General features: G+C 43.5%; 1 protein-coding gene across 1 annotated transcript in view; it reads left to right on the top strand.

Annotated features, from left to right (window-relative positions):
- APBB2 (amyloid beta precursor protein binding family B member 2) overlaps nt 1-26,840 on the top strand; it is a 345,736-nt gene that overhangs the window by 213,521 nt on the left and 105,375 nt on the right. Inside the window, exons 8-11 of the mRNA XM_082838844.1 lie at nt 13,021-13,229; nt 21,634-21,696; nt 22,079-22,164; nt 22,259-22,319. Coding sequence (XP_082694970.1) covers nt 13,021-13,229; nt 21,634-21,696; nt 22,079-22,164; nt 22,259-22,319 — 419 coding nt within the window. The remainder of the gene's footprint in view (nt 1-13,020; nt 13,230-21,633; nt 21,697-22,078; nt 22,165-22,258; nt 22,320-26,840) is intronic.

Genomic DNA, 26,840 nt, shown 5'->3' with positions numbered 1-26,840 from the left:
AGTAATGAATAGCGAATAGTAACAGACATTTACTGAGTGATTGTTACATGCCTGGCTTTGTGCTAGGCACCCTGTTCCACATCAACTGTATGGCACAGAAGCTGTCATCAGTTCTGTCATAGTAAGCAGACAGGCCATTAGAAATTAAGCTGTTTGTCCGAGGTCACACAGCTAGCCAGCATTGGAGCTGAGATTCAAGGCTGTCCGCTCTCTCCAGAGCTCCTGCCTGTGATAGTAATGTGGCCCTGAAACAAATTTAATAGAGTAAGCCCAGCAAAAACTATGTCCCCAGTGAGTTTAAATTAAGAAATATTGTGTTGATCTTATGCCAAAACATTTGATAAAAATACACAAAGTATACAGTATTGCCAGGCCCAAATTTAAGAACCATTTAAATAGTGAGTTCTTGGAACATTTACTCAAGAATCTTTAACAGAGCTTGGTTCAAGATGGTGGAGTAGAAGGATGTGCGCTCACTTCCTCTTGCGAGAGCACTGGAATCACAGCTAACTGCTGAACAATCATCGACAGGAAGACACTGGAACTCACCAAAAAAGATACCTCACATCCAAAGACAAAGGAGAAGCCGCACTGAGACAGTAGTAGGGGTGCAATCACAGTAAAATCAAATCCCATAACTGCTGGGTGGGTGACGCACAAACTGGAGAACACTTATACCACGGAAGTCCACCCACTGGAGTGAAGGTTCTGAACCCCACGTCAGGCTTCCCAACCTGGGGGTATGGCAGCAGGAGGAGGAATTCGTGCAGAATCAGACTTAGAAGCCTAGTGGGATTTGATTGCAAGACTGGGGGAAACAGAGACTCCACTCTTGGAGGGCACACACAAAGTAGTGTGTGTATCGGGACCCAGGGGAAGGAGCAGTGACCCCATAGGAGACTGAACCAGACCTACCTGCTAGTGTTGGAGGGTCTCCTGCAGAGGCGGGGGGTGGCTGTGGCTCACCTTGGGGACAAGGACACTGGCAGCAGAAGTTCTGGGAAGTAATCCTTGGCATGAGCCCTCCCAGAGTCCGCCATTAGCCCCACCAAAGAGCTGGATAGACTCCAGTGCTGGGTCTCCTCAGGCCAAACAACCAACACGAGGGAACCCAGCCCCACCCATCAGCAGACAAGTGATAAAAGTTTTACTGAGCTCTACCCACCAGAGCAACACCCAGCTCTACCCACCACCAGTCCCTCCCATCAGGAAGCTTGTACAAGCCTCTTAGATAGCCACATCCACCACAGGGCAGACAGCAGAAGCAAGAAGAACTACAGTTCTGCAGCCTGTGGAAGGAAAACCACATTCACAGAAAGACAGACAAAGTGAAAAGGCAGAGGACTTTGTACCAGATGAAAGAACAAGATAAAACCCCAGGGCTTCCCTGGTGGTGCAGTGGTTGAGAGTCCTCCTGCCGATGCAGGGGACACGGGTTTGTGCCCCGGTCCGGGAGGATCCCACATGCCGCGGAGCGGCTGGGCCCGTGAGCCATGGCCACTGAGCCTGCACGTCCGGAGCCTGTGCTCCACAACGGAAGAGGCCACAACAGTGAGAGGCCTGCATACCGCAAAAAAAAAAAAAAAAAACAGAAAAACAACTAAATGAAGTGGAGATAGGCAACCTTCCAGAAAAAGAATTCAGAATAATGATAGTGAAGATGATCCAGGACCTCGGAAAAAGAATGGAGGCAAAGATCGAGAAGATGCAAGAAATGCTTAACAAAGACCTAGAAGAATTAAAGAAGAAACAAACAGAGATGAACAATACAATAACTGAAATGAAAAATACACTAGAAGGAATCAGTAGCAGAAAAACTGAGGCAGAAGAAAAGATAAGTGACCTGGAAGACAGAATGGTGGAGTTCACTGCCATGGAAAAGAATAAAGAAAAAAGAATGAAAAGAAATGAAGGCAGCGTAAGAGACCTCTGGGACAACATTAAACACAACCATATTCGCATTATAGAGGTCCCAGAAGGAAAAGAAAGAGAGAAAGGACCCGAGAAAATATTTGAAGAGATTATAGTCGAAAACTTCCTTAACATGGGAAAGGAAATAGCCACCCAAGTCCAGGAAGCGCAAAGTCCCAGGCAGGGTAAACCCAAGGAGAAACACGCCAAGACACATAGTAATCAAATTGACAACAATTAAAGACAAAGAAAAATTATTGAAAGCAACAAGGGAAAAACAACAAATAACATACAAGGGAACTCCCATAAGCTTAACAGCTGATTTCTCAGCAGAAACTCTACAAGCCAGAAGGGAGTGGCACAATATATGTAAAGTGCTGAAAGGGAAGAACCTACAACCAAGATTACTGTACCCAGCAAGGATCTCATTCAGATTGGATGGAGAAATCAAAAGCTTTACAGGCAAGCAAAAGCTAAGAGAATTCAGCACCACCAAACCAGCTCTGCAACAAATGATAAAGGAACTTCTCTAAGTGGGAAACACAAGAGAAGAAAAGGACCTACAAAAACAAACCAATAACAATTAAGAAAATGGTAATAGGAACATACATATCGATAATTACCTTAAACGTGAATGGATTAAATGCTCCAACCAAAAGACACAGGCTCGCTGAATGGATACAAAAACAAGACCCATATATATGCAGTCTACAAGAGACCCACTTCAGACCTAGGGACACATACAGACTGAAAGGGAGGGGATGGAAAAAGACATTCCATGCAAATGGAAACCAAAAGAAAGCTGGAGTAGCTATACTAATATCAGATAAAATAGACTTTAAAATAAAGACTGTTACAAGAGACAAGGAAGGACACTACATAATGATCAAGGGGTCAATCCAAGAAGAAGATATAGCAATTATAAATATATATGCACCCAACGTAGGAGCACCTCTATACATAAGGCAACTGCTAACAGCTATAAAAGAGGAAATTGACAATACACAATAATAGTGGGGGACTATTAACACCTCACTTCCACCAATGGACTGATCATCCAGACAGAAAATTAATAAGGAAACAGAAGCTTTAAATGACACAATAGACCAGGTAGATTTAATTGATATTTATAGGACATTACATCCAAAAACAGCAGATTACACTTTCTTCTCAAGTGCACACAGAACATTCTCCAGGATTGATCAAATCTTGAGTCACAAATCAAGCCTCGGTAAATTTAAGGAAATTGAAATCATATCAAGGATCTTTTCCAACCACAATGCTATGAGATTAGACATCAGTTACAGGGGAAAAAACCATAAAAAACACAAACACATGGAGGCTAAACAATACATTACTAAATAACCAAGAGGTCACTGAAGAAATCAAAGAGGAAATCAAAAAATACCTGGGGACAAATTAGAACAAAAACACGACAATCCAAAACCTGTGGGATGCAGCAAAAGCAGTTCTAAGAGGGAGGTTTATAGCAATATAAGCCTACCTCAAGAAAGTAGAAAAATCTCAAACTATCTAACCTTACACGTAAAGGAACTAGAGAAAGAAGAACAAACAAAACCCAAAGTTAGTAGAAGGAAAGAAATCATAAACATCAGAGCAGAAATAAATGAAATAGAAACAAAGAAAACAATAACAAAGATCAGTAAAACTAAAAGGTGGTTCTTTGAGAAGATAAACAAAATTGATAAAACTTTAGCCAGACTCATCAAGAAAAAGAGGGAGAGGACTCAAATCAATAAAATTCGAAATGAAAAAGGAGAAGTTACAATGGACACCACAAAAATACAAAACATCCGAAGAGACTACTACAAGCAACTCTGTGCAAATAGAGTGGACAATCTGGAAGAAATGGACAAATTCTTAGAAAGATATAACCTTCCAAGACTGAACCAGGAAGAAATAGAAATATGAACAGACCAATCACAAGTAATGAAATTGAAACTGGGATTAAAAATCTTCCAACGAACAAAAGTCTGGGACCAGATGGCTTCACAGGTGAATTCTATCAAACATTTAGAGAAGAGCTAACACCCCATCCTTCTCAAACTCTTCCAAAAAATTGCAGACGAAGGAACACTCCCAATCTCATTCTATGAGGCCACCATCACCCTGATACCTAAACCAGACAAAGATACTACAGAAAAACAAAATTACAGACCAATATCACTGATGAATATAGATGCAAAACTCCTCAGCAAACTACTAGCAAACAGAATCCAACAACACATTAAAAGAATCATACACCATGATCAAGTGGGATTTATCCCAGGGATGCAAGGATTCTTCAATATATGCAAATCAATCAATGTGATATACCATATTAACAAATTGAAGAATAAAAACCATATGATCGTCTCAATAGATGCAGAAAAAGCTTTTGACAAAATTCAACACCCATTTATGATAAAAAAAAAAAGCTCTCCAGAAAGTGGGCATAGAGGGGACCTACCTCAACATAATAAAGGCCATATATGACAAGCCCATAGCAAACATCATTCTCAGTGGTGAAAAACTGAAAGCATTTCCTCTAAGATCAGTAACAAGACAAGGATGTCCACTCTCGCCACTATTATTCAACATAGTTTTGGAAGTCCTAGCCATGGCAATCAGAGAAGAGAAAGAAATAAAAGGAATCCAAATTGGAAAAGAAGAAGTAAAACTGTCACTTTGCAGATGACATGATACTATACATAGAGAATCCTAAAGATGCCACCAGAAAACTACTAGAACTAATCAATGAATTTAGTAAAGTTGCAGGATACAAAATTAATGCACAGAAATCTCTTGCATTCCTATACACTAAGAACAAAGGATCAGAAAGAGAAATTAAGGAAACAATCCCATTCACCATTGCAACAAAAAGAATAAAATACCTAGGAATAAACATATGTAAGGAGGTAAAATACCTGTACTCAGAAAACTATAAGGCACTGATGCAGGAAATCAAAGATGACACAAACACATGGAGAGATATACCATGTTCTTGGATTAGAAGAATCAGTATTGTGAAAATGACTGTACTACCCAAAGCAATGTACAGATTCAATGCAATCCCTATCAAATTACCAATGGCATTTTTTACAGAACTAGAACAAAAAGTCATAAAATTTGTATGGAGACAGAAAAGATCCGAAAAGCCAAAGCAGTCTTGAGGGAAAAAAGTGGAGCTGGAGGAATCAGACTCCCTGACTTCAGACTATACTACAGATTACAGTAATCAAGACAATATGGTACTGGCACAAAAACCGAAATATAGTTCAATGGAATAGGATAGAAAGCCCAGAGATAAACCCACACACCTATGGTCAACTAATCTATGACAAAGGAGGCAAGGATATACAATGGACAAAAGACAGTCTCTTCAATAAGTGGTGCTTGGAAAACTGGACAGCTACATGTAAAAGAATGAAATTAGGACACTCCCTAACACCGTACACAAAAATAAACTCAAAATGGGTTAGAGACCTAAATGTAAGACCAGACACTATCAAACTCTTAGAGGACAACATAGGAAGAACACTCTTTGACATAAATCACAGCAAGATCTTTTTTGATCCACCTCCTAGAGTAATGGAAATAAAAACAAAAATAAACAAATGGGACCTAATGGAACTTAAAAGCTTTTGCAAAGCAAAGGAAACTACAAACAAGACAAAAAGATAACCCTCAGAATGGGAGAAAATATTTGCAAATGAATCAACGGACAAAGGATTAATCTCCAAAATATATAAACAGCTCATGCAGCTCAATATTAAAAAAACAACCCAATCAAAAAATGGGCAGAAGACCTAAATAGACATTTCTCTGAAGAAGACATACAGATGGCCTCGAAGCACATGAAAAGCTGCTCAACATCACTAATTATTAGAGAAATGCAAATCAAAACTACCGTGAGGTATCACCTCACACCAGTTAGAATGGGCATCATCAGAAAATCTACAAACAACAAATGCTGGAGAGGGTGTGGAGAAAAGCGAACCCTCTTGCGCTATTGGTGGGAATGTAAATTGATACAGCCAATATGGAGAACAGTATGGAGGTTCCTTAAAAAACTAAAAATAGAATTACCACCTGATCCAGCAATCCCACTACTGGGCATATACCCAGAGAAAAGCGTAATTCAGAAAAACACATGCACCCCAGTGTTCACTGCAGCACTATTTACAATAGCCAGGTCATGGAAACAACCGAAATGCCCATATACAGACAAACGGATAAAGAAGATGTGGTACATAAAGAAATGAAATTGGGTCATTTGTAGAGATGTGGATGGATCTAGAGACTGTCATACAGAGTGAAGTGAGTCAGAAAGAGAAAAACAAATATCGTATATTAACACATATATGTGGAACCTAGAAAAATGGTACAGATGAACCAGTTTGCAGAGCAGAAATACAGACACAGATGTAGAGAACAAACGTATGGATACCAAGGGGGGAAAGTGGCGGGGAGGGGGTGTGTGTGATGAATTGGGAGATTGGGATTGACATATATACGCTAATATGTATAAAATAGGTAACTAATAAGAACCTGCTGTGTTAAAAAGTAAATAAAATTAAATTAAAAAAAATCTTTAAGAGAAAAATCCTCAGTTACAAATAACTACATATTTCAGGTACACTAAATATCTTAATGTTTTTAAAGGAAAATAGGGAAAAAGATTTAGAAAATCAACACTCCCAAAACTGTTAAGAGGTTCATTACACCTGTAAAAAGAATGCAACCACAGGAAAGCTCAATTGAGTACGACATGAATTTTTCTGAGGCTGTGATAGACACTTTAGGGTCCCAAATAGGCCCTGCAAATAAATATCAAGAAATAGCAGGGGCCCTGAAACTGTTTTAGGTCAGCTTTCCTCCCCTCTGTCTGGCAGGCCAGCGGGTCAGAGGGCTCACAGATTTTGTACATTTGGGGCGCATTCCCTTGTTTTCCACAGTCATTGTTTTTGCCAGTTCCTTTGACTGAGGGCAGTTTCACCCTGGGTTCTAAACAGCCTCTGTATGCTGCCTGGAACCCTCAGCACACCTATAATAAATGATCCAGACCTGGAGTCCTGGCTCCACGCTCTTGTCTTCAGAAGTCGGTGGTGAAGCTGGAGGGAATGAAGAGCCTTCTCGCTGTTTTCTGACAAGGAGGTTCTAGGTCCAGAAAAAATTAAGGGACTAAGTAGTGAGTTAGGAAAGAAGAGAGGCAAAGGAAGCAGACCACCGGTGACCGGAGAAAGTGTTTCTTGTTTTGTTTTGTTTTGTTTTTGAAATTTGGCCTTTTTTATGCTTTTTTTTTTTTTTTTCGGTACGCGGGCCTCTCACTGTTGTGGCCTCTCCCGTTGCGGAGCACAGGCTCCGGATGCGCAGGCTCAGCGGCCATGGCTCACGGGCCCAGCCGCTCCGCGGCATGTGGGATCTTCCCGGACCAGGGCACGAACCCGTGTCCCCTGCATCGGCAGGCGGACTCTCAACCACTGCGCCACCAGGGAAGTCCCGGAGAAAGTGTTTTAAAGCTAAATTCAGATAGTTTGGATTAAGGCATCTGGCTCCCTCTGGAATAACAGTGCTCAAAAGACAAGCCAGCAGTAGCTGCAGCTAAGACTTCTGAAGCAGAGGTTTTCCTTCTCTAAGAATGGAAGCATTGTGCAGATTACTCTTCTGATTTTGAAAACACAGACCACACAAGCGCTTCGGGAGCTTGCCTTTGCATAGAGGGTGAATCCTTAGCCCTTATGGCCTTAAATCTTATCCTAGACCACTCACATCTCATTCAGGTGACTTTCTGTTGTAATGACACAACAGGCTCTTCCCTGCCACGTGGCCTTTGCACTTGCTGTTCTGTCTTCCAGGAGTGCTGTTCTCTTGTCTCTTCCCAAGGCTGGTGCCCCTTCTAGTTTGGGGTGACATTGTTCCTTCCTCAGACCATCCTATCCAAATAGCCCACCCTATCCCCAGACACAATTGATCCCATTATACCTGAATTGCCTCTTTTATTCATTACTGTGTTCTCAGCTTCTAGCATAGTGCTTGGAATGTATTGGAGGCCCTCAGTGCAAGAGAATGAATGAATAAATGGGTGAATAAATGAAAGAATGATTGAATATAATTCACATTTTTTATTCTCTAGAGCCAGCAGTTAGATGGAGTTTGGTGGAAAAGATTAATTACCTTTTCTGTTTTCCTAGGCCAGTGGTTCTTAAAAGTGTGGTCCCAAAACCAGCAGCAAGAAATCAGCACCACCTGGGAACTGTTAGCAATGCAGATTCTCAGGCCCCGCCCCAGAGCAACTGAGTCAGAACCTTGGCGGGACGGTGGGGGTGGGTAGTACCCAGCAGTCTGTGTTCTAGCAGATTCTCCAGGTGACTGTGAACCTTGAGAACCACTGCCCCAGTTCACGGATGCTAGACCCGGGTCTGTCTGATGAACTCTGTGCCCCCCAGCCCTAGAACAACGCCTGGCACAGAGTAGACAGGAAATATTTGTTGAATGAGTTAATCTGTCTCCTCTTTCTTCGAAAGGTGCTCACCCCCTGCCGTACACACTGAAGGCACTGGGTATACAACTGTCAAGGAAGGGAGTGAGTGCCATTAAGAGGGCCAGAGGGAGGCCTCTTGTGCTCTGCACTGCAGACGTTGCCAAATTTAGAATCCCAGCTCACCCATCCCTTCTTCCTGTGGCCTCCGGAGCAAGAGGGGAGATTTCCAGCTGCTGCTAGATGCTAATTCGTTTTCATTTGACCCTTCAGTTCCTGCAAGTGAACCCAGGGGAGAGGGTGATGAGAGGCAGGCTTGCTTCACACACAGACCAGGGAGGAGAGCAGGAGAGAAGTGGTAGAGGTGGCGCCAGGCCAGCAGCGGCACTGGCGCCCAAGGCGGCTGGAAGGGGCAGGTCCTTGCTGCTCATAGACGGGCTCCTTGTTTCTATGCCAAGTATTGCTCTTGGCCCAAGAGGCTCCCAGCACAAGAGAGACTTTCTGGGGCTCTCAGCCTTGCTATTTTTACACGCCGACTTCCAGGCCCTGCTTCTGGAACAAAACTGCAAATGACAACGTGGGCCACAGAGCCACTTAGAAAGGATATCTATAGCTTTCTGCTCTTACCACTGAACCGTGTCCCACTTCCCTCTTCTCCTTGAAGGCGCCTTCAGCAAGATGCAGTGATGCAGTGATGACATGACAGGAGACCATAAAGCTTCTTAGCAGTGAGATCCTGTAGGGAAGGGAGGAGGGAGAAATAGGTGGGATCTCAGTCTCTGCTGTGTGCCCGAGTGTGGAATAGGATCCTCGGGTTTCCAGTGGGAGAGGCTGCAGATCCATGGACCCGCTGAAGTGGCTGCCTGGGTTTACTGGATGCAGGATTAGAGAGGGAGACACGGAAGGGAGGACCCTGTGCAACGCCTATATAGGAAGTGTACTTGCATGGATGTACCTAGTCTCCAGGGCAAATCTTGGTGCCCTCACTCACCAACTCTGTAACCTTGGTCAGGTCAGCTGGCCGGTCTCATAGCTTCAGACTTGAAGCCATTGTGTCCTTTCTTATGTGTCCCTCCCCTGCCCCCGCCCCGTTTATACACCTTCTAAATTCCCCCAAGCTGACCACAACTGATTTTTCTCAGATCTCTGAAAAAGTAACATCCATTTCTACATAGGGACATAGTTTACCCCCTTGGCTTTAAACCAAACTGCCGTCCTCTCCGAGCCTTAGAAATGGGATAACCATAGGGTGTCGTTCATAGGGCAGCAGTGGACACTCCACAAGCTCCTGCAGTAAAGAAGCAATAAAGCAGCTGGGTATTTCAGCCCACAGCCCACATCAGCATCCCTGTTACTTTTACTGTTAATGACAGCACAGTTGTTACCAGCTGCTGAGAACCTCATGGCAGCATTAAGAGAACTTGGGTTTAAGCCTTGAAAGGCCCAGCTTCTTGTCTTGGCTGGCTATTATTCCCACTCTTACCTTCTGGTGGGATTGATGTGAGCATTCAACTAATCCCTGTTTTCAAGGAAAATCATGCATACAAGACCAATATTTAAAACAGGTAAAAATGTTGCTGCAATAGTCAAAAGACTCTGGACAGGCCTGGAGTTCCACCTACCTGCACCACTGTCCTCCTCCCCCATTTGATAACATTTGAAAACCACTGACCTGTTGAATAAGGTCCAGGGTACTTATTTAAATGTGTACATAGTTCTGTGTAGGAAAACAAAGCACATTGGGGCTTTGAAGATTAAACAAAATGAAGTGTAATGGCACTGAGGTACCTCAGAAGGCATATTTCTTGCTGTTCCTGTGGAACCTGTCAATAAAAAAATGAAACAAAATCTCAAATCCAGCCCAGGACTCTTTCCAGTTTATCATCTTGTATTTCTTTTTGTCCATAACAACATTCACATATGCCTTCAAGGGAAGTAGACATGCTCTTAACTAGAAGCTAGTATTCCCGAGCTTTGTGAAGCTGCTCTGTTTTATGAAATTACGCAGAACTGATTTCTTCAGAATTCTCCTTTGCTAAGCGCCAAGTTCAATTCCCATCATTCAGGACTTCATTCACTTATTTCTCCCTCCTTCTTTGTGCATTCTTCCTTCTTATCTTCCTTTCTTTTGTCTACCCTTCTGTCTATCCATCCATCCACCATCTATCCTCCATTCATCCAGCTCATTGTAATTGAACACCTGCCATGCTAGGTGTTGGAAATATGATGGTGAACATGACAGAGATAATGTCTGCTTGCCCTCACGGGGCTTACATTCCTTACAACCAGGGTAGGGTGATGCGGAAGGGATTCTATAAATGATTCTGAACTGCTGATAATATTGTAGATGTGCCCACCTCACTTCCTTCATCATCATCATCTGATCATCACCAATTTTTAGCAACAGAATAACCCACCTTGTAATTTTTATTCCAACAAAATCTCACCAGAAATTCAAAATATAAACCAAATATAAGTGAATGGGTCTGGTTGAAACAGAACAGACCACTTTCTGCCATGCAGCCCAAGGCCCCTCTCAACCACTTTGGAAAGCCACACCTGAAGACTGCTGACCTTGGTCTCTGCCCTTGTGCTGATGTGATTTTATATTCTCATAGTGTTATGTAGCTATTCTTCGTATATGCTAATGTCCCAGCTGTAGAGACAACGGGGATACATGTGTAAATTCAGGCCCTCAGACCTTAAAAACAACAGAAATGGTAACTAGCATCCTCTTTAGGTCCTTTTAGTTTCCATCTCGAGCTTGTTGTCTGAGCTGCTAGAATTGGACAAGGGAACACCCTTGGTAGGGTTTTCTCCAACTTAATACCAAGACCTGTGTATTTTACCTTTCCCATCCCAGTTGAAATATTTAAAACAAAATAACAGCAGAAACAACCGTCTCACCCCCTAAAACGGAGACAGGACAGAGGAGTGTATGCACATGTTTGTTTCGAGTTGTTTCTGAAAGATTTGGGTAACTTGAAATTATTTAATCGTGCTTAATTTCCTGTAGGGGGAGGGGAAATTTCCATCATAATTTGAGACGAGTGGCAGTTTTGCCTCTGGCGGATTTAAATGAGAAAAGTGAATGCTGGGATGCTAACCAACCGCATGAATGCACATCTGTGCCCATAGCCTTAATCAACTTCTTTGTTTGGTTTCTTTTTGTCTTCTTGCGGCTGTAGCAGCCTCAGTGACGCCAGCCCACAGGATGCAGTGACATTTGCTGAGAGCAAGGCCCACACACTTTCTCATTTAAATTGCTGTAAAGGCTCCAGCCTCGGGCTTCCCTGGTGGCGCAGTGGTTGAGAGTCTGCCTGCCGATGCAGGGGACACGGGTTCGTGCCCCGGTCCGGGAAGATCCCACATGCCGCGGAGCGGCTGGGCCCGTGAGCCATGGCCGCGGAGCCTGCGCGTCCGGAGCCTGTGCTCCGTCCGCAACGGGAGAGGCCACAACAGTGAGAGTCCCGCGTACCGCAAAAAAAAAAAAAAAAAAAAAGAAAAAGAAAAGGCTCCAGCCTCTTGTGAATGACCACACAGAAAAGGGCCTCATCCTTAGAATGAAGTGATCCCTAGATTTAGAGCACAAATTTATTAAGTTTTTCTACGTATGTATGTTGATAATAGCCACCTGCAATTCCTCCATTATGCCTCCCTCTCTATGGATTTCTTACTCTGCTTCCTTATGTCTCTCCTCTCTTCTCTAGCACTTTAATCCATCTCATACTCAACTCAAAGAAGGCCAAAAATGAGATTTTTAAAAAACAAATAGTTATCCAGTAAATTAATAAAATATTGATATAAGCCAGGGATGACTGAAATTGCCCAGTAGATGTATTTTATCTCCCCCCACACACACATACAGTTCTTAAAAAATTATTTTTTAAATTTAAATGCCTTTGGACTTTGCACATGCTTCCAGTTTGCCACCATCCTCACCATTCTCTGTTGTATCCCACACCCATCCTCCTTCATGCATTTATATTACTGGCCGGTTTTTAGAGTCAGTCTGGTTCCTTTTCGAATTCCAAGGCTTTTTCAGTCTGCCCTCCTTGGGAATCTTCTGTGTGCAGTTTAGAATTCTAGAGTATTACGAAAGACATGGCTACTTTGTAAATGTTTACAATCAAATGGGAGGAGTTGTTAAAGCAAATGAAAGGTATAAATCCAGTACTCATAAATCCAGTAACTCATCCAGAAAGCAGTTAAAGAACATTAGAGTTGTACTCATCGCTGGGAATGATATATGATCCCAAACAGTAAATCTTACAAATGTACAAAGGGATACAGTAGGTTTTGTGTGTAACCTTGCAAATTTTGCTTGGGTAGTTGATTCTGACTAATGGAGCTTTAGCCTGTTAGTTCATAGGGTCCTTGGAGCTGTAAGATGACTTGATAATGGGTCCTTTATATCCATGTTCTCAAGTGTCAACCTTCCAGTTCTCTCCATGTTTCTTTCCGTATTCCCCCTCTTTCCAGACTTCGTGTCCATAGGATGGCTTCAGTTCTCATTTGGGCTATGGACACATCTGTCTGTGGAATTCTCCTGACTGTTGGTAGTAAAATTGGAAGACTATAGTTGTTTCCTCTTTGAATAAAACCCTCTCTTTTTTTCCATTTTCCAGCAGATATATGGAGTGATCACTCCTTTCAGACTGATCCAGATTTGCCACCTGGCTGGAAAAGAATCAGTGACATCGCTGGGACCTATTATTGGCACATACCAACCGGGACGACTCAGTGGGAACGCCCTGTCTCCATCCCAGCAGATCTCCAGGGTTCTAGGAAAGGGTCCCTTAGTTCTGTAACGCCATCTCCCACCCCAGAGAACGAGGTAAAATGGAGTGTCTTTGTGATGGCTTAGTAGAGTGGATGTAACTTGTGATTTCTCCTTAGACTCATTGCTTCTGCCCCAACAGGTCATCCAGGTAAGCTTTTGATTTTCATGCATGTTGCATTTGAAACCGAAATGCTTCCTCTTAGTGAAGAGTGTTAATACCATCTTTCAGGGATGTTTTCATTTTTTTTAATGGCTTTTGGTCTCTTGAAACGCCATTTCAGGTACAGAAAGTAAGAGAGGCTGATTAATGAGAAGTGGTTAAGATTCCCTGGGGCTCACGGAGGCAGTAATTTACTCTGTAGGTGCTGTTGCATGGTGCTGGTTCCATAAAATATTTACACACAGAAGAATGTCTCTTGGCCAGATGTGTTATAATTACTGCATATCTTATTAATATCCGTGGGCTCATTTGACTGCATGGAGAGAATGTCTGCAGGAATAACCCTTGAGAGCCCTTAAATGCTTAATTTCTAATAAAAAAAAAAAAAGAGGATCTGTTTATTTAGCAGAAGTGACATTGTTTTAGAAGTAATTAGCAGTATAAATTTGTTCTGTCCCTGAGGATGAAATCTGATGTTTAAACAAAGAACTGAGGCATTAAAAAATTCCATCGTGGTATTTACTAATACAAAAATCCCTGCAGTGAACGTTTGTGAATCCTGATAACTAAATATTCAAGAGAATTACAGTGGGAAAAGGTTAGAGTTAAGTAATGGCTTTGCTGGAGAAAAGAAGTTTCATTCTTAACACACGGGCACTTCTGCCTTTTTTTGATCACAGTCTTCTGCTCTTTAAACAACTCATTTTCTTTTACTTTGAGGACATGGAAGGAATTTGAACTGCGTCTCTTACCCCAAAGTTTCTCTACATATTTGCCGCTATTATCACCCTTCCTGTCTTTGAAAGTAAACAGCATCTTCCATTATTTACTTGCTCTTCTCTGGGAGGCAGGAAGACCTACATTCCAGCCACATTCCTGCTTTTACTGGGCTTCGGCATCTCACCCCACCTGGGCCTCAGATTCTCCATCTTTCAAGTGATGGGTTGAGGCGAGCTATAGGCCCCGTTGATAGACCAGGGCCTTGGTTTGTTGGTACTTGGCCCTGATGATCACATATGTGCTTCAGTTTCACTGAACCACTTAGGATTTTGTTGCTTATCACTGGGTGATTTTGATAACTTTTTATTAGCATAATATTCCTCCTCTCAGGGCACATCCCATTCAGTTGATTTCTTTGCCTTATGTGAGGTGTGCTGGGGGATAAAGACGAACCAACACAGGCTGCTCCTCGTGGAGCTCAGCATGAAGTGGAGCCCTCTTCCATTCCGGCCCAGTTACCTCTTGGCATTTCTCCCTGGACCGCAGAGTGGCCTCCCAGGGGCTGAGCGGGCCAGGACGCCCCTGGGCTCTCACTGAGGCACAGAGCCCCTCTTTCTTCTTCACCTGTACTGCTTGGCTCTCAGCATCTCTGTTAGAATCTTTCTCCATTCCAGGGCTCCATCCCCCTTATTGTAACCCTTTACCGTCTTCACCCCCAGGGAGTGCCCTGCAACCAGAGAATGCCCGGTTGGGAAGGAGGCATTGGCACCAGTATCTGTCCATTACAGACAGGGAAACCGAGGCACAGAGAGGCCAGTGACCAGCAGCCACGCTGGCTCTAGAACGCAGGGTTCCCGAATCCTCCTTGAATTACAGGTCAGAGTCCTTCTCACTTGGCTTCCCTGGCTCTGAGATCTCAGCCGACCTGCTTTCTCTTGGTCTAGAGGTGAGGAGATCAGACTGACTTTGAGATACCATTTCTGTTCAATGAATCTCTTGTCCTCTGTATGTGGAAGAAATGAAGTTTGCCTCAGAGCCCACCTCCTGAGGCCGAGGCATGGGTGGGGTGAAGCCCAAGGAGGGCATCCCCAGGTTTATGTGGCTTGGATTTTTACTTCTTTGATTAATATGGTAGACTTTCACTTTCATGTTTTCTGTAAAAAGTCTTAGGAAGAACGCAGCACAGGTGGGCTGCTGGCCCTGGGGATAATTATTGGGAAGCAGAGTCCTCTTCTCATCCCTGAGCCACCTTCTGATGCCCACTGTTGCCTGCCCTGCCCCGTCCATGCCCGCTTCCACCCCCCTCCCGCTCACTGCCTAGCCCCCCTTCCCAGGCTCCGACTGTGTCCTATGGCTGCCTGCCTCACTTGCTCTCCTGGAGTTCAGTGTTTCCATCACATCCCCACTGGTCAGCCTCCCAGCTGCTCTTCATGACTTTTTGTGGCTTTCAGGGTATTTTCATAAACGTCACTTCATTTGTCCCCTTCAAGACTCTTCACGCAGCAGAGATGACAGCTATTATGTTTACCATTTAAGAGAAGAGGTAACCGAGGCTCAGCAAGTTGAGTAACCAGGCAGGTGGCGTCAGGGTGGCAGGATGGTTCTGTTCCTCTCTTCTGTTGCCATCGTGTTGGACAAAGCCTTATCCCTCCAAGAAACATGGTAACAAATGTGTAGTTTTTTGAAGTTTCAGAGAGAGACCCATTTCCAGCTCTTTAGTTTTCTTTATTAATTCTATTTATTTATTTTTGGCTGTGTTGGGTCTTCGTTGCTGTGTGGGGGCTTTCTCTAGTTGCGGCGAACAGGGTCTACTCTTCGTGGCATTGCCCGGGCATCCCACTGCGGTGGCTTCTCTTGTTACGGAGCACGGGCTCTAGGCACATGGGCTTCAGTAGTTGTGACTCGTGGGCTCTTGAGCGCAGCCCCGGTAGTTGTGGTGCACAGGCTTAGTTGCTCTGTGGCATGTGAGATCTTTCTGGACCAGGCATCGAACCCGTGTCCCCTGCACTGGCAGGCGGATTCTTAACCGCTGAGCCACCAAGGAAGTCCCCCAGCGCTTTAAATAGACCAATGGGATAGATGTTCTTTGGATCAAGCTTTCGGTTGTTTGCTTCACGTACATTTTTTCCCCTGGACATCAGGCCATCCACTAAGTCAAAGAACCAAGCAGATTTAAAAGGCAATACATTAAAATCCTAGGGACAAAGGGATGAGCAGAGGAGAGGAAGGGGAGAGGTGGGGGAAGACACAGACTGCTATGTTCCCAGGTCCGGCAGGTGCTGACACGGATATTAAAGCAGAAGCACTAAGGGTAATCGAGTGTTTAGAGCCCCAGCTTCATGCCTTGTCTCCTTACTCCTCATAAAACCCTACGCATCTGTGCCACAGTTGTCATTACCTTCTTACATTTGACAACGCACACAGAGAGGTGAGGGAGCTCGCCCAGGATCACACACCTAATACCTAGTGGAGTCAAGACTGAATGGAGGTCTGCTGGCCCCTGCCCCTACCCCAGGTTTCCCTATGTGTGTATGGAGGCTTGGAGAGCCTTGAATGGCTTCATCTCACTCCAGGGGAGGGCGGTGACATGCAGCACTTTCTAGAAGATGACTTCTCTTGATAACATTGTCTCAGGTGCTAATATCAGTTGAAGAGAAATGATTATATCTTTGATGCCATTTCTTTGGTCCCTAAATAGAATCTATTTTGACTAATTTGGAAACACGAGAGAAAGCAAAATGTTAAGGGCGAGAAGAAACTTGTAATATGTCGCGTCAGAAACGCACATTTTACACAGATTTTTCCTGAGCTGGCTTAAAAAAAAAAAAAAAAAGTGCCAAATCTGTTGACTCAGCTTCACAAAAGTTTAGGACGGAAGGGCTTCCTTACAGTTTGAAAATTTTACATTTCACATTCCAAAGTTCACCAGGGAAGTGTTAGGCGCAGCACATAATGTTCCCTCTGCATACGCCAGCAGTATTTTTTGAAAGTTTATAAACTGGCCGGGAAGCATTTGCTGCTGAAATTTGGCCCAAAGATGATCTTCCCCCAGTCCATCAGTTTGTTCCAAGTTACTTAGATGTTGAATTTTAGAGAAAAGAGGGAGCTACACAAAATATTGTAATGAATAACTGTTGGCCCATAAGCAAGCCTTACGTAGAATCCTTCCAGCAGAAGGTGTTTCCAAGTTCCTTAAGGATAAGAGTATGGAGGACCAAGTGGGGCTGGAGCAAGGGAAGGTCGAATTGTTTCTCAGGACCGTGATCTCTTGTTGATCACAATTCACTCTGTTCTTGCTGCATTGCCTCTGGAGTCTGGGAGGGGCCTGAGCAGCTAACTCCCCAGGAGGGGCAAAACCCACGTATTGCATTAGAACCTATGGATTTTCACATACATCTCGAAATAAGATGACAACATAAAGGGGCCAGTCTGTCATCATTTTACTGAAATTCTTGACCTGATCAAGTAATCATGACATTTTAGAGCTGGCAAGAACCTTTGAGAAGGGCTTAGTGAATGCTACGGCAGTATTTCTCAGCCTGGGAGCCAAGGATGGTGGCTAGGATGTCCTCTGGGGCTTGTAGAACATGCTAAGTTTCCTTATTTTTACCCCAGGCCACTGAGCTAGACTCTCTAAGGGTAGGGCCTGAGAATCTGCCTCTATCATAAGCGTTGCAGGAAATTCTGAGTGAGTACAAGAGCTGGTCTTCTAGCAAATTCAGTCTCCCTGTTTTTATTTATATGTCACTTCCCCTTCAATTCTTTGGCTTCCCGCTAGCATCTCCTGGGAAGGATTGTTCTCACCCGTCTGCTTTGAAAGCCCTTTAACCTTTATTCCATTGTGTCTGTTTATAGTATTCTTACTTGAGGCACGTCCGCCTCCCTTTTGGGGGGTGTCAGGACCTGCCCGCCTCGTCTTGTGTCCTCGGCACTTGGCACAGTGCCTGGTACGTGTCAATGTTCATTAAATGTTTGCTGAATGAAGGAATAAACCAGCTTTGTAGCGGAGGGAGCTCTTAGTTGACTTGCTGTAGCGGCAGAGCCAGCACTAGAGACCCAGGTCTCCTGATTCTCCTCTAGTTTGTAAATAGTGCTACTGCTGACAGAGACTAATTTAATTGCACAAGCATTTGTCAGTTTGTCTTCCAGTTAGATTCTTTTTTTTAACTTCTCTGGATTTTATTTGCATGATAAACCATAACTGTTCTTTTGATAGTGTTGCATCCAGCAAAACACGAAAAGCAGTTTTAAAAGAAGGAAAAAATATACACACATATGTGGATACAGTGCTTATTAACATTGACTGGCCTATTCCTTGGAATTCCAGAATTCCAGGTACTCTGCCATTTATCATCGAGACTACACGTACCAAGGCTCAAGTCTTGACAAAAGAGGATTATGAAGCATAACTCATAACCCTTTGTAGTCCCTAGGCTCTCAGACTTTTTATTCTTACAAATGCCTTAGCAGAGATAAGGACACTGCTATTCCTGGGCACTTTCAGGCAGCCAGCCCCTGGGCTAAGGGCTCATGTTCTTGACCTCACTGTGTCCACACACTGGTGGGAAGTCTTCTAAGATCCCAGAAGAAAAATATGGAAGAAGAAAACTCTCAGTAGTCAAGGTTATACAGTCAGATTGATTCCCCTAGTAGGTCACGAGGGTGCCATGCTGAAAGGTCATGAAGGGTCATGGCAGGTGCCATGCTCCAGGCGCTGCGTCTGTCCCCACTGTCTCTGAGGAGCTAGGGCTCCAGGGCTCTCGAGAACCTGAGTGTCTTCGCCGTAATCAGGATAAGGGGTGCTGCAGCCTGGCCAAGGTCAAGACGAGCACCAGGAGGGTGTGTCCCCAGCCATAACTCTGACGCCACCATCTCTCAGCTGTGCAAGGCTTTAGCTGCATTGCCTGAGAGATGACCGATTGGAGGTTGTTACCCATGGAAGATGGTCCCTGTTCGTCCTCTACTCTCCTTTACCTCTCTTTGTATCTGTCTTCCCTGGGGCATGTTGCTCACCTGCGTTTTCCTCTTTTATTGTCTTTCTCTTTGTCTCTTCTTTCATCTCTCACTCCCATCACCCAGACTGCAGACTTTCTGTACAACCCAAGCATCTGTGTTGGTGTCTTTTTTCTGTAAATGATTAGCTAAAATGTTGTATTCTCTCTTCTTAATTAAAAAAGAAATAATAGATGAATAGAATATATCGTTCTTAACATTTAGGACAAACTGTTTTGTCCTTCATTGCCCTTGACTTAAAAAAAAATAGTCACTTAAATGGAGGAGAAAGTTTCTCATCTTTGATGTCAATGAAAATTTTAAACATGGGAAGGAAAAAAGGTCTTTGGTTCATAGCATGTAATGTTAGTTTCCATTTTTATTTGCTTGAGTTTTGTGCTAAAGGGTTTCTTCAGGAATACTTACGTTATTTTAAGGTTTTGCAAAATCACTGTATAGGGCCTTTGTTTATTTAAATCTGTAAAAGTTGATTGTTGGAAGTTTGCCAGCTGACCCCTGTCTCTGTAGCATGAGAGCTAGATCCATGCAGTCTCAGAACCATAATCAACTTTTACTTTACAGGGACTCCTACATCCAGAGAGTAAATACATAAAAAAATTTAAACACACACGTATAGAGAAGTGTTTGATAAAATGCCAAAGCCTTTTCTGAATACTTGTTTTAAAAAATGCTCTTCTTTCACTCTTGGTAGTCCTAACACAGTGTCTTTTGGGTGTAATTTCTGATATCAGATTCCCTTTGTCAGACACACATGCCTTTTTAAAAATGTCTTCACAAGAGCACAATTATCTTGAATCTTCCTAATTCACCATCTGATTACATTTTCAAAGTTCAACCTAAATGAAAACCAAATAATGCTCACGTGTAAATGATGATGACAATTCGGGACCAAAGAGGCTTGTTTTCTTTTTTAAAAAGAAATTTTAGCTTAAAATTTTATTTTGTACTTGATATTTCCAGTCCTTATCATGCGTGTTTATTAATTCCCCTATGATGGTAACTCTAAACATTTTTCGGTCACTGGCCCTTCCGAGAACAGAAAAGTTGGGGATAAAATGCACTTGCACAAAATCCCACATCCATTTCAGGGGGTTCATAGGTCACCACAGCTGACAGGTTAAGATTTTCCTGTAATATTTTCTCCTCAGTAAAAGCTGAACACTGCTTTTGGGGATGGAGTGAGGAAAGAGGTGAGGGGCTGGACAGCATTCCTGCTCTGTGCTCAGTAAAAGAGATTATTTTTAAAAAATACATAAGCAGCAGTGGTCCAAGTTCTGTTTTAGTTTGAAAAACTGCAGGTTGGGTGCCTAGTCCAGCAAAGAAAGCAACAATGACACCAACTGTGTAGAAGTGATAATGGATCCAGATTTGCAATGACCATGCCCTCAGAGAGCCCTTCAGAGCCAAATAAATGCATTTTTTCAACACCTGGGACATTTGATCTTCACTGCTTCTTGCTTTGAGTGGCTTTAAAAATTGTATTGTGTGCGGAAGTTATGGGTCAGTACTACTGTCTCATTTTCAAAGAACTTTAGTTGTAAAGTTACTTAGTGGAAAAGTTTCTCTTATTGATTTATTATTCAAGAAAAGAGATTTTCCTGACAAGTGGAACAAGTTCATAAGGATGAACTTTATGGGTGTCTTATTAGTATCATTTATTTCCCCAAATGTCACGTGAAAAATATTTGAATATTCAGTCAATATAGTAGAAAGAAAACAAACGTTTCCGTTGTTGTCCGAGGTGAATAGAGGAAGGAGTTGTTTAGATTCGAAGGTCTATCGTCAGAGGTTGCCCAGCAAGGCAAGGCTTTGCACTTTGTTCTATAACTATGTTTAGAAAAGCATTTCGTGATCGAATATTCATTTGTGAAGAGGCTTGGGTGGCAAGGAAGTAGAGTTTTTTATGAACAAGAGGAATTTACATTAGATTGTCTAGAGCTATTTTTTATTAGATTAAATCTCAGCAAGATGAGGTCAGGCTGGGTTCTTTGCCCTCCATCATTGCCATTATTTTCTTTTAAGTGAAAATAATTTGGCCCCCAGCTTTTTTATGCCCTTAGCCGTGGACATTCCCGTTTCCATCCAGCACATTGACAAGCATCATCCCTAATTCCACCTCCACCTCAAGAAAACAGTTCTGTTTGGTTAATAGAAGACAAAAAGGTGCCTGTGAAATTAGGTACGCTGGGCATTTAATACTTTGATGCATAGTGTGTGCTTTTAAGACCACATTTAGAAAGTATCGATACCTTCAATGTCTGGTAATAACGTTCGGCCATTTGTTTTGGTAAGTAATTAAAGCGCCCTCTCTTTCCTCCTGCCCTAGGCCTCAGGTGTTGATCTAGATCAAGGGAGAGCGAGCTCACATGCTGCCGTTAGAGTGAATTTGTTCCCTAACCCATCCTGTGAATATCAATGCTAACAACAGTGTCTTGTGTGTGTGTGTGTGTGTGTGTGTGTTTTCTTTTTTTTTCCTTTCCTTTTCTATCCTTTATTATTTTCTTTTTCTTTCTTTCTTTTTTTTAAATCAATGTGCTTTTTCCTTGTGAATAATTATATGTCTAGAAACAGCCATGGAGTGATTTTGCTGTTCTGAATGGGGGAAAGATTAATAGTGACATTTGGAAGGCAAGTATATTGTCAGATTTTAGCTCATTTAATATTTTGTCCTTTTTGCATGGCTGTGGCTGCATCTTCTTTGTGAATATCATGCATTCTGCAGGGACGGAGTGATGGGGCTTCTGGCTAGGGCTGTGGGACTCACACGTGTCACCTTTTTTGATGTCTCCCATTGTGAATGACTTCAGGCTGATTGCCCCAGGTTCCTGTTGTCTTGTAAGAAGCGGCACTTGCACCAAACCGGCATCAGCAGCCCATGCATGCCTTTTTCTGCCTAAGCTCACATACACTCTCTGCCTCGTGCTGGGAGGACTTCTCTCCCCTTTGATATTTGAGGCCATGTAATGGGTCATTCCCCTTTCTACATTAACAGGGATCTCTTTTCCTCTAGGATTTGCATGCAGCCACAGTCAACCCGGACCCCAGTTTAAAAGAGTTTGAAGGAGCAACACTGCGCTATGCATCCTTGAAACTCAGGTAGGGCGTTCAGAGCACCTGCCGTAATGAGTGGCTTTGTGCAGCTAGAGATTGCAATAGAATTCTAAGTCCAATTTTCTGTTTTTCTTTCTAGAAATGCCCCACATGCTGATGATGATGATTCTTGTAGTATCAACAGTGACCCAGAAGCTAAGGTTTGTAAGAAAGTGCTTTCAGCGACCGGGTTAATATTCTTGCATCAAAATAATGACTTTGGATAACGGCCCAGTTTTTTACAAACCATCAACCCAGAGCCACTTAATAAGGAATTAGTCCTCAGTCCTCTCTCTTTCCTAATCTCCCCAACAATTAAAGTAAACCCCTCGGCCAAGTGAGGTTTGGGAGGATTTCTGTAATCATCACGACTCTGTTTGTATCTCACTACATCAGTTCTTTGTGCATCGCAATAAGTTAAAATTATCGTTCGAACAGGTGGGCTTCAGAAGCCTTTGAAGATGAGCCAGGCTCTGCCTTGCAGTGCCATGGGAGGGGCGGTGAACAGGTGCCACAGACCCCTCACACCCACCTCCTCCAGGGCAGCCTCGCACCTGTGCAAAGCGAAAGTTCCTCCTCATTCCTGACCTAAACACAGGCCTGTTTCATGGTGGGGAACCAGCAGGACCAGCTGACGGGTATGCGACCTGTACAGTTGCACGGGGCCCTGCGCGGAGAATCAGGGCCCCGTGTTTTTCTATGCAGTTGCTCTCTTGACGTTCTGCATACTTTTATCTTTGACTCTGTGCTCTGTAGATGAAGTGCAGCGGGGCAGCGGAGTGTGCCCCGGGGGGTTGGAGCCTCAGCTTACGCACAGTCCTGCCACCTCCCTACCTGCGCAGTGTTTCTCAGCTGCCCGTTCCCCTGCTGCTTGGCACCTCAGGCCCTGCCACCCTCCCCATCCCTGCCCCCCACCCAGCAGTTACTGTTGCCTTCCACCCCTGTAGGGAGCTAGGTGTGAGCCTGGGGAGAGTTGATGCCGGGTACACAAACTCCACGGTGTCCCAGGAGGGGACAAAGTAGTGGCCTGCCCAGCTCAGGCGGACAGCACAGCAGTGAGTTCGCGGGTGACTCAGTGAGGCCCCGCCCACTCCCAATCCAGGTACCTAGCGTGTCCCGGCACAGGTGTTGCAAACAGAGGGTCATCCATTTGCTGTGGGCTGGGGTGGTGAGTCCACGGGAAAGGGGGATTCTTGGCTCAGTTTCCCCACCCCTGGCCAGGACGTGGTGCGTCGGCCTAGCAGCTGATGGTCTGTAGCGGTGGGCAGCCTGTGATGGTCTGCACTCACCCTGTAAGTATCCCCGTGCCCGAGAGAGGGTGACATTAAATGACAAGCAAAAAACACCGTTAGGAGTTGAGAGAGAGAATGCAGAAGAAAGGATAAAGCTTCATGTCTTAATACTTTTTACAGCTTTTCCCCCCCTGCTTTTTGAACATGGGGCCATGTGTTTTCATTTTGTATATTTCATTTTCATTTGCAAATTATGTAGCTGAACCTAGATATTTTTCTGAATCCCAAAGTAGATCTGTGTCTACGAATAAAACAGCAGATAGGTTCCTGTAGCAGTAGTTCAGTGGGGAACACCGTGCAGGTTCAAAACCTTGGCTCCCTGGCCGGAAGCTGCCACATTGCCGTTGGTTCTGTAAGAATCCCAGGGCTTCTCTGTTGCTCCTAGTTTGCTCAGCTTCCTTCTAAGCACAGCCTGATCAGGTTAAGGCTGCTCCAGAGCCAGCGGTGTTCTGAACAAGTTCTTGGTTGGCCTCTGACACCCTGGCCTTTAAAGATAAATCTTATGGCAAGGAAGGGAAGGGACCTAGTAAAACAGGAAGGCAGGCTGTGAATAGTTTGCTTTGCTACCAAGTGTTTTATAAGGGCTATCAGCAAAGACTGGAGGAGGAAGGGCGAGCAGCAGCAATATTTTTCTCCACCCGGAAGGGCTGGGCCAGTGATGTCTGTAAAGCTGGGTGTGAAATTGACAAGAGTGGGCCGGAAGGGTGATGCATGGAACGGAGATTGAATGGGTAGCGGGAATTGGAGGTAATTGAGCTATTACCTAAGACGGTGCTTTCTCTTTTTCCCCCTCAGTGGTATTGCTTACTGAACTCTTGATCTAACACTGTTCTGTTCCCAACGTGTCTATTCGAGCACCTATTAGGAATTTGTTTATGTTAATAAGGAGGCTCAGCTTTCTTAGAAGTAACTAAAGTTGCACTTAGTTCTAAACAAAAGAGCATGTGTATTGTGTTATTTATTTTTTATCCTTCCTTGTTCTATAAAAGATCTGAGGAGACTTATGAAAGCACTTACAAGCCACAGAAAACATAAGGGAAGAATCAGTGCATCTGTCTGTACTGGGACAGATCAGACTGCGTAGAAGGAAAAAGCGTAGGACTTTTTTTCAGAGCATAGGACTTGGCATAGTTAAGAAAAGTGACCTTTGGGTCCATTTTTGTACCTCCAGGTGATTATTTCTACTGAGGACTTTTATGGTAAATGGCATGAATTCCTGTAAGGGCATCTCAGAATCTTGAAACAACCTCTGCAAACTACACGTGCTTCTAACTGCCCCCATCCCACCTGAGATTCTGAAGGTGCCCCGTGCTATAGAAGGTCACTGTCACTCTTGAGGACCCTAAGTCTGTTGGGAGGGGAAAAGGGTCTCAGAACCCTGCTTTCTATGAATCACACTGTGCATGAGGGAAAAGCATCTCAGTTCCTTATGGAATATAATGGTTTTTCTAGTGCTCTGTCATAAAATATTTGTAATAATGAATATTTATTGAGTGCTAACTTTTTGCCTGGCTTAGTCCTAAAGACTTCGTTGCTGTTGACTCTCATCCTCACAGAAGTTCAAGGGGCTGACTGTCATTATTGCAGATGAGGAAAATGAGGCATAGAAGGTTGAACAGCTACTTAACTAGTAGAGTCAGGATTTGAATCCAGGCCATTTGGCTCCAGAGCCCAGGCTCACTAGACTGTCCAAAGAAAAGTCTCCCTTGGAGCTGCATTCAGGGGCCACCATTGATCAATGTGATCAGTGTGCTTAACAATACTCCAGATTTATGTAAAGACACATACAAGTTTGGATTTTGCTCATTGGAAGCAAAGGATAAACCCATTTCAAGTAAATTGGTGGAGGATTATGACAGCATGGACCAGCTTCCCGATCTGACTTGAGGCAGAGATGAACCCTAGACTCTAGAAGTGGAATGGATGGGCTGCAGGTTTGTTCAGACCATCCCTCAGTGGTGTAAGTTCAACCAGGCTTACGATAAAAGTTGGGCCAGAACAGGAGGAAGCGGGGGCTGGAGTGGAGCTCATCTGTGTGTCTGGCGATTGGCCGAGCTGCCCACTTGAGGTACCCCACACAGATGGCGTCCCTTTGGGGGAAATTGAGTCTTGCTGTCCTTCTCTGGAGGCAAGTCTCTCCACCTCCTGATGGAAGTGGGCCAAGGGAAAGCCTGCAGGGAAGGCTAAGGTGATCCTTCAATGCTGTTTCCAACAGCACTAAATGAAATTGTTTTTTACAAATTTGGAACAAGTCCATTGGTTTGGAGCTGACTTTGATGAGGCCACTTTGGAGGTATTCCCCATCGCCACCACCTTCTGGCCTCCCCCATCTGCCCCCTTAGTCACTCCTCGCCTGTTTAATGCTGCCTGGGGCACCTAAGCAGGCAGAAGTGGCAAGATCTAGGTTCCCAGATGTTCAAGCTTTCGATAGATCTAAAGATATCTAAAGGGTATCTTTAGTTAACCCTTTCCATTCTTTCAATTTGCCAAGGACTCAGGAACTGAGTGCCCCACGAAGAAGCAGAAGGTATCCTTTCTTTAGGAAACAAAAATATTTAATCTCATGTAGATGGAATTCTAAATATAGTCCCCGAGGAATGATTACTCAAACGATTATTATAGAAAATGTCTTCCTTACTCCCTCAATGAAACTTAGATGCTGGAAAAATAAAAGTCATTTTTAGACTATCAGGATATGAATCCTTCAGAATTCTCCCCAGCCACTCTGAGTCAGAGCATCTTGATAATCAGTTGTTCAGTGAAACACCTAAGTAGCAACATGAATGAACCCTTCCCCCCATGCCACCCTACTCCTGCAAAGGCAAAGTATTTTTATAACTCTGACAGTGTTTTATGAGCCTACCTAACTTTATATACAGTAAATATTTTTTTAGTTGATTGCAGTATGTGCATGAGTTTTTATATAATTCTGAGCTCTTTAACTTTTATTTTAAAATAATTGTAGATTTACAGAAAAGTCCCAAAGATATTGAGTTCCCATATACATTTCCCTAATAGTAACATCTTCATAATCACGGACAATTATCCAAACTAAAAAATTAATATTGATACTGTCTTATTAACTAAAATAGGCTTTATTCATTCACATTTTCCATTTTTTCCACTAATATCCTTTTCAGGACCTAATCTAGGATACTACATTGCATGTACTGAGCTCTTAAAAAACTACTTCACGTATTCCTTTCCACAATTCTCAGATTTATCATTCTTAATTCCATTATAATATTCCATTTAATTAATAGCACCATAATCTGTCTAGGCACCCAGTGGCCATAGGAACAATTTCCAGTACTACAGGGCAGAGTTACAACTTCATAAAAATAGGTGGCTTTTTTTCTTTTAAATCATTGCTTTGGTACAGGTTGCTAA

This window comes from Leucopleurus acutus (genome assembly GCF_964270905.1).
Source record: "Leucopleurus acutus genome assembly, chromosome: 4".
Taxonomy (NCBI): domain Eukaryota; kingdom Metazoa; phylum Chordata; class Mammalia; order Artiodactyla; family Delphinidae; genus Leucopleurus; species Leucopleurus acutus.
The sequence above is the reverse complement of the archived record's forward strand: the minus strand, read 5'-3'. Positions and strand labels throughout refer to the sequence as shown.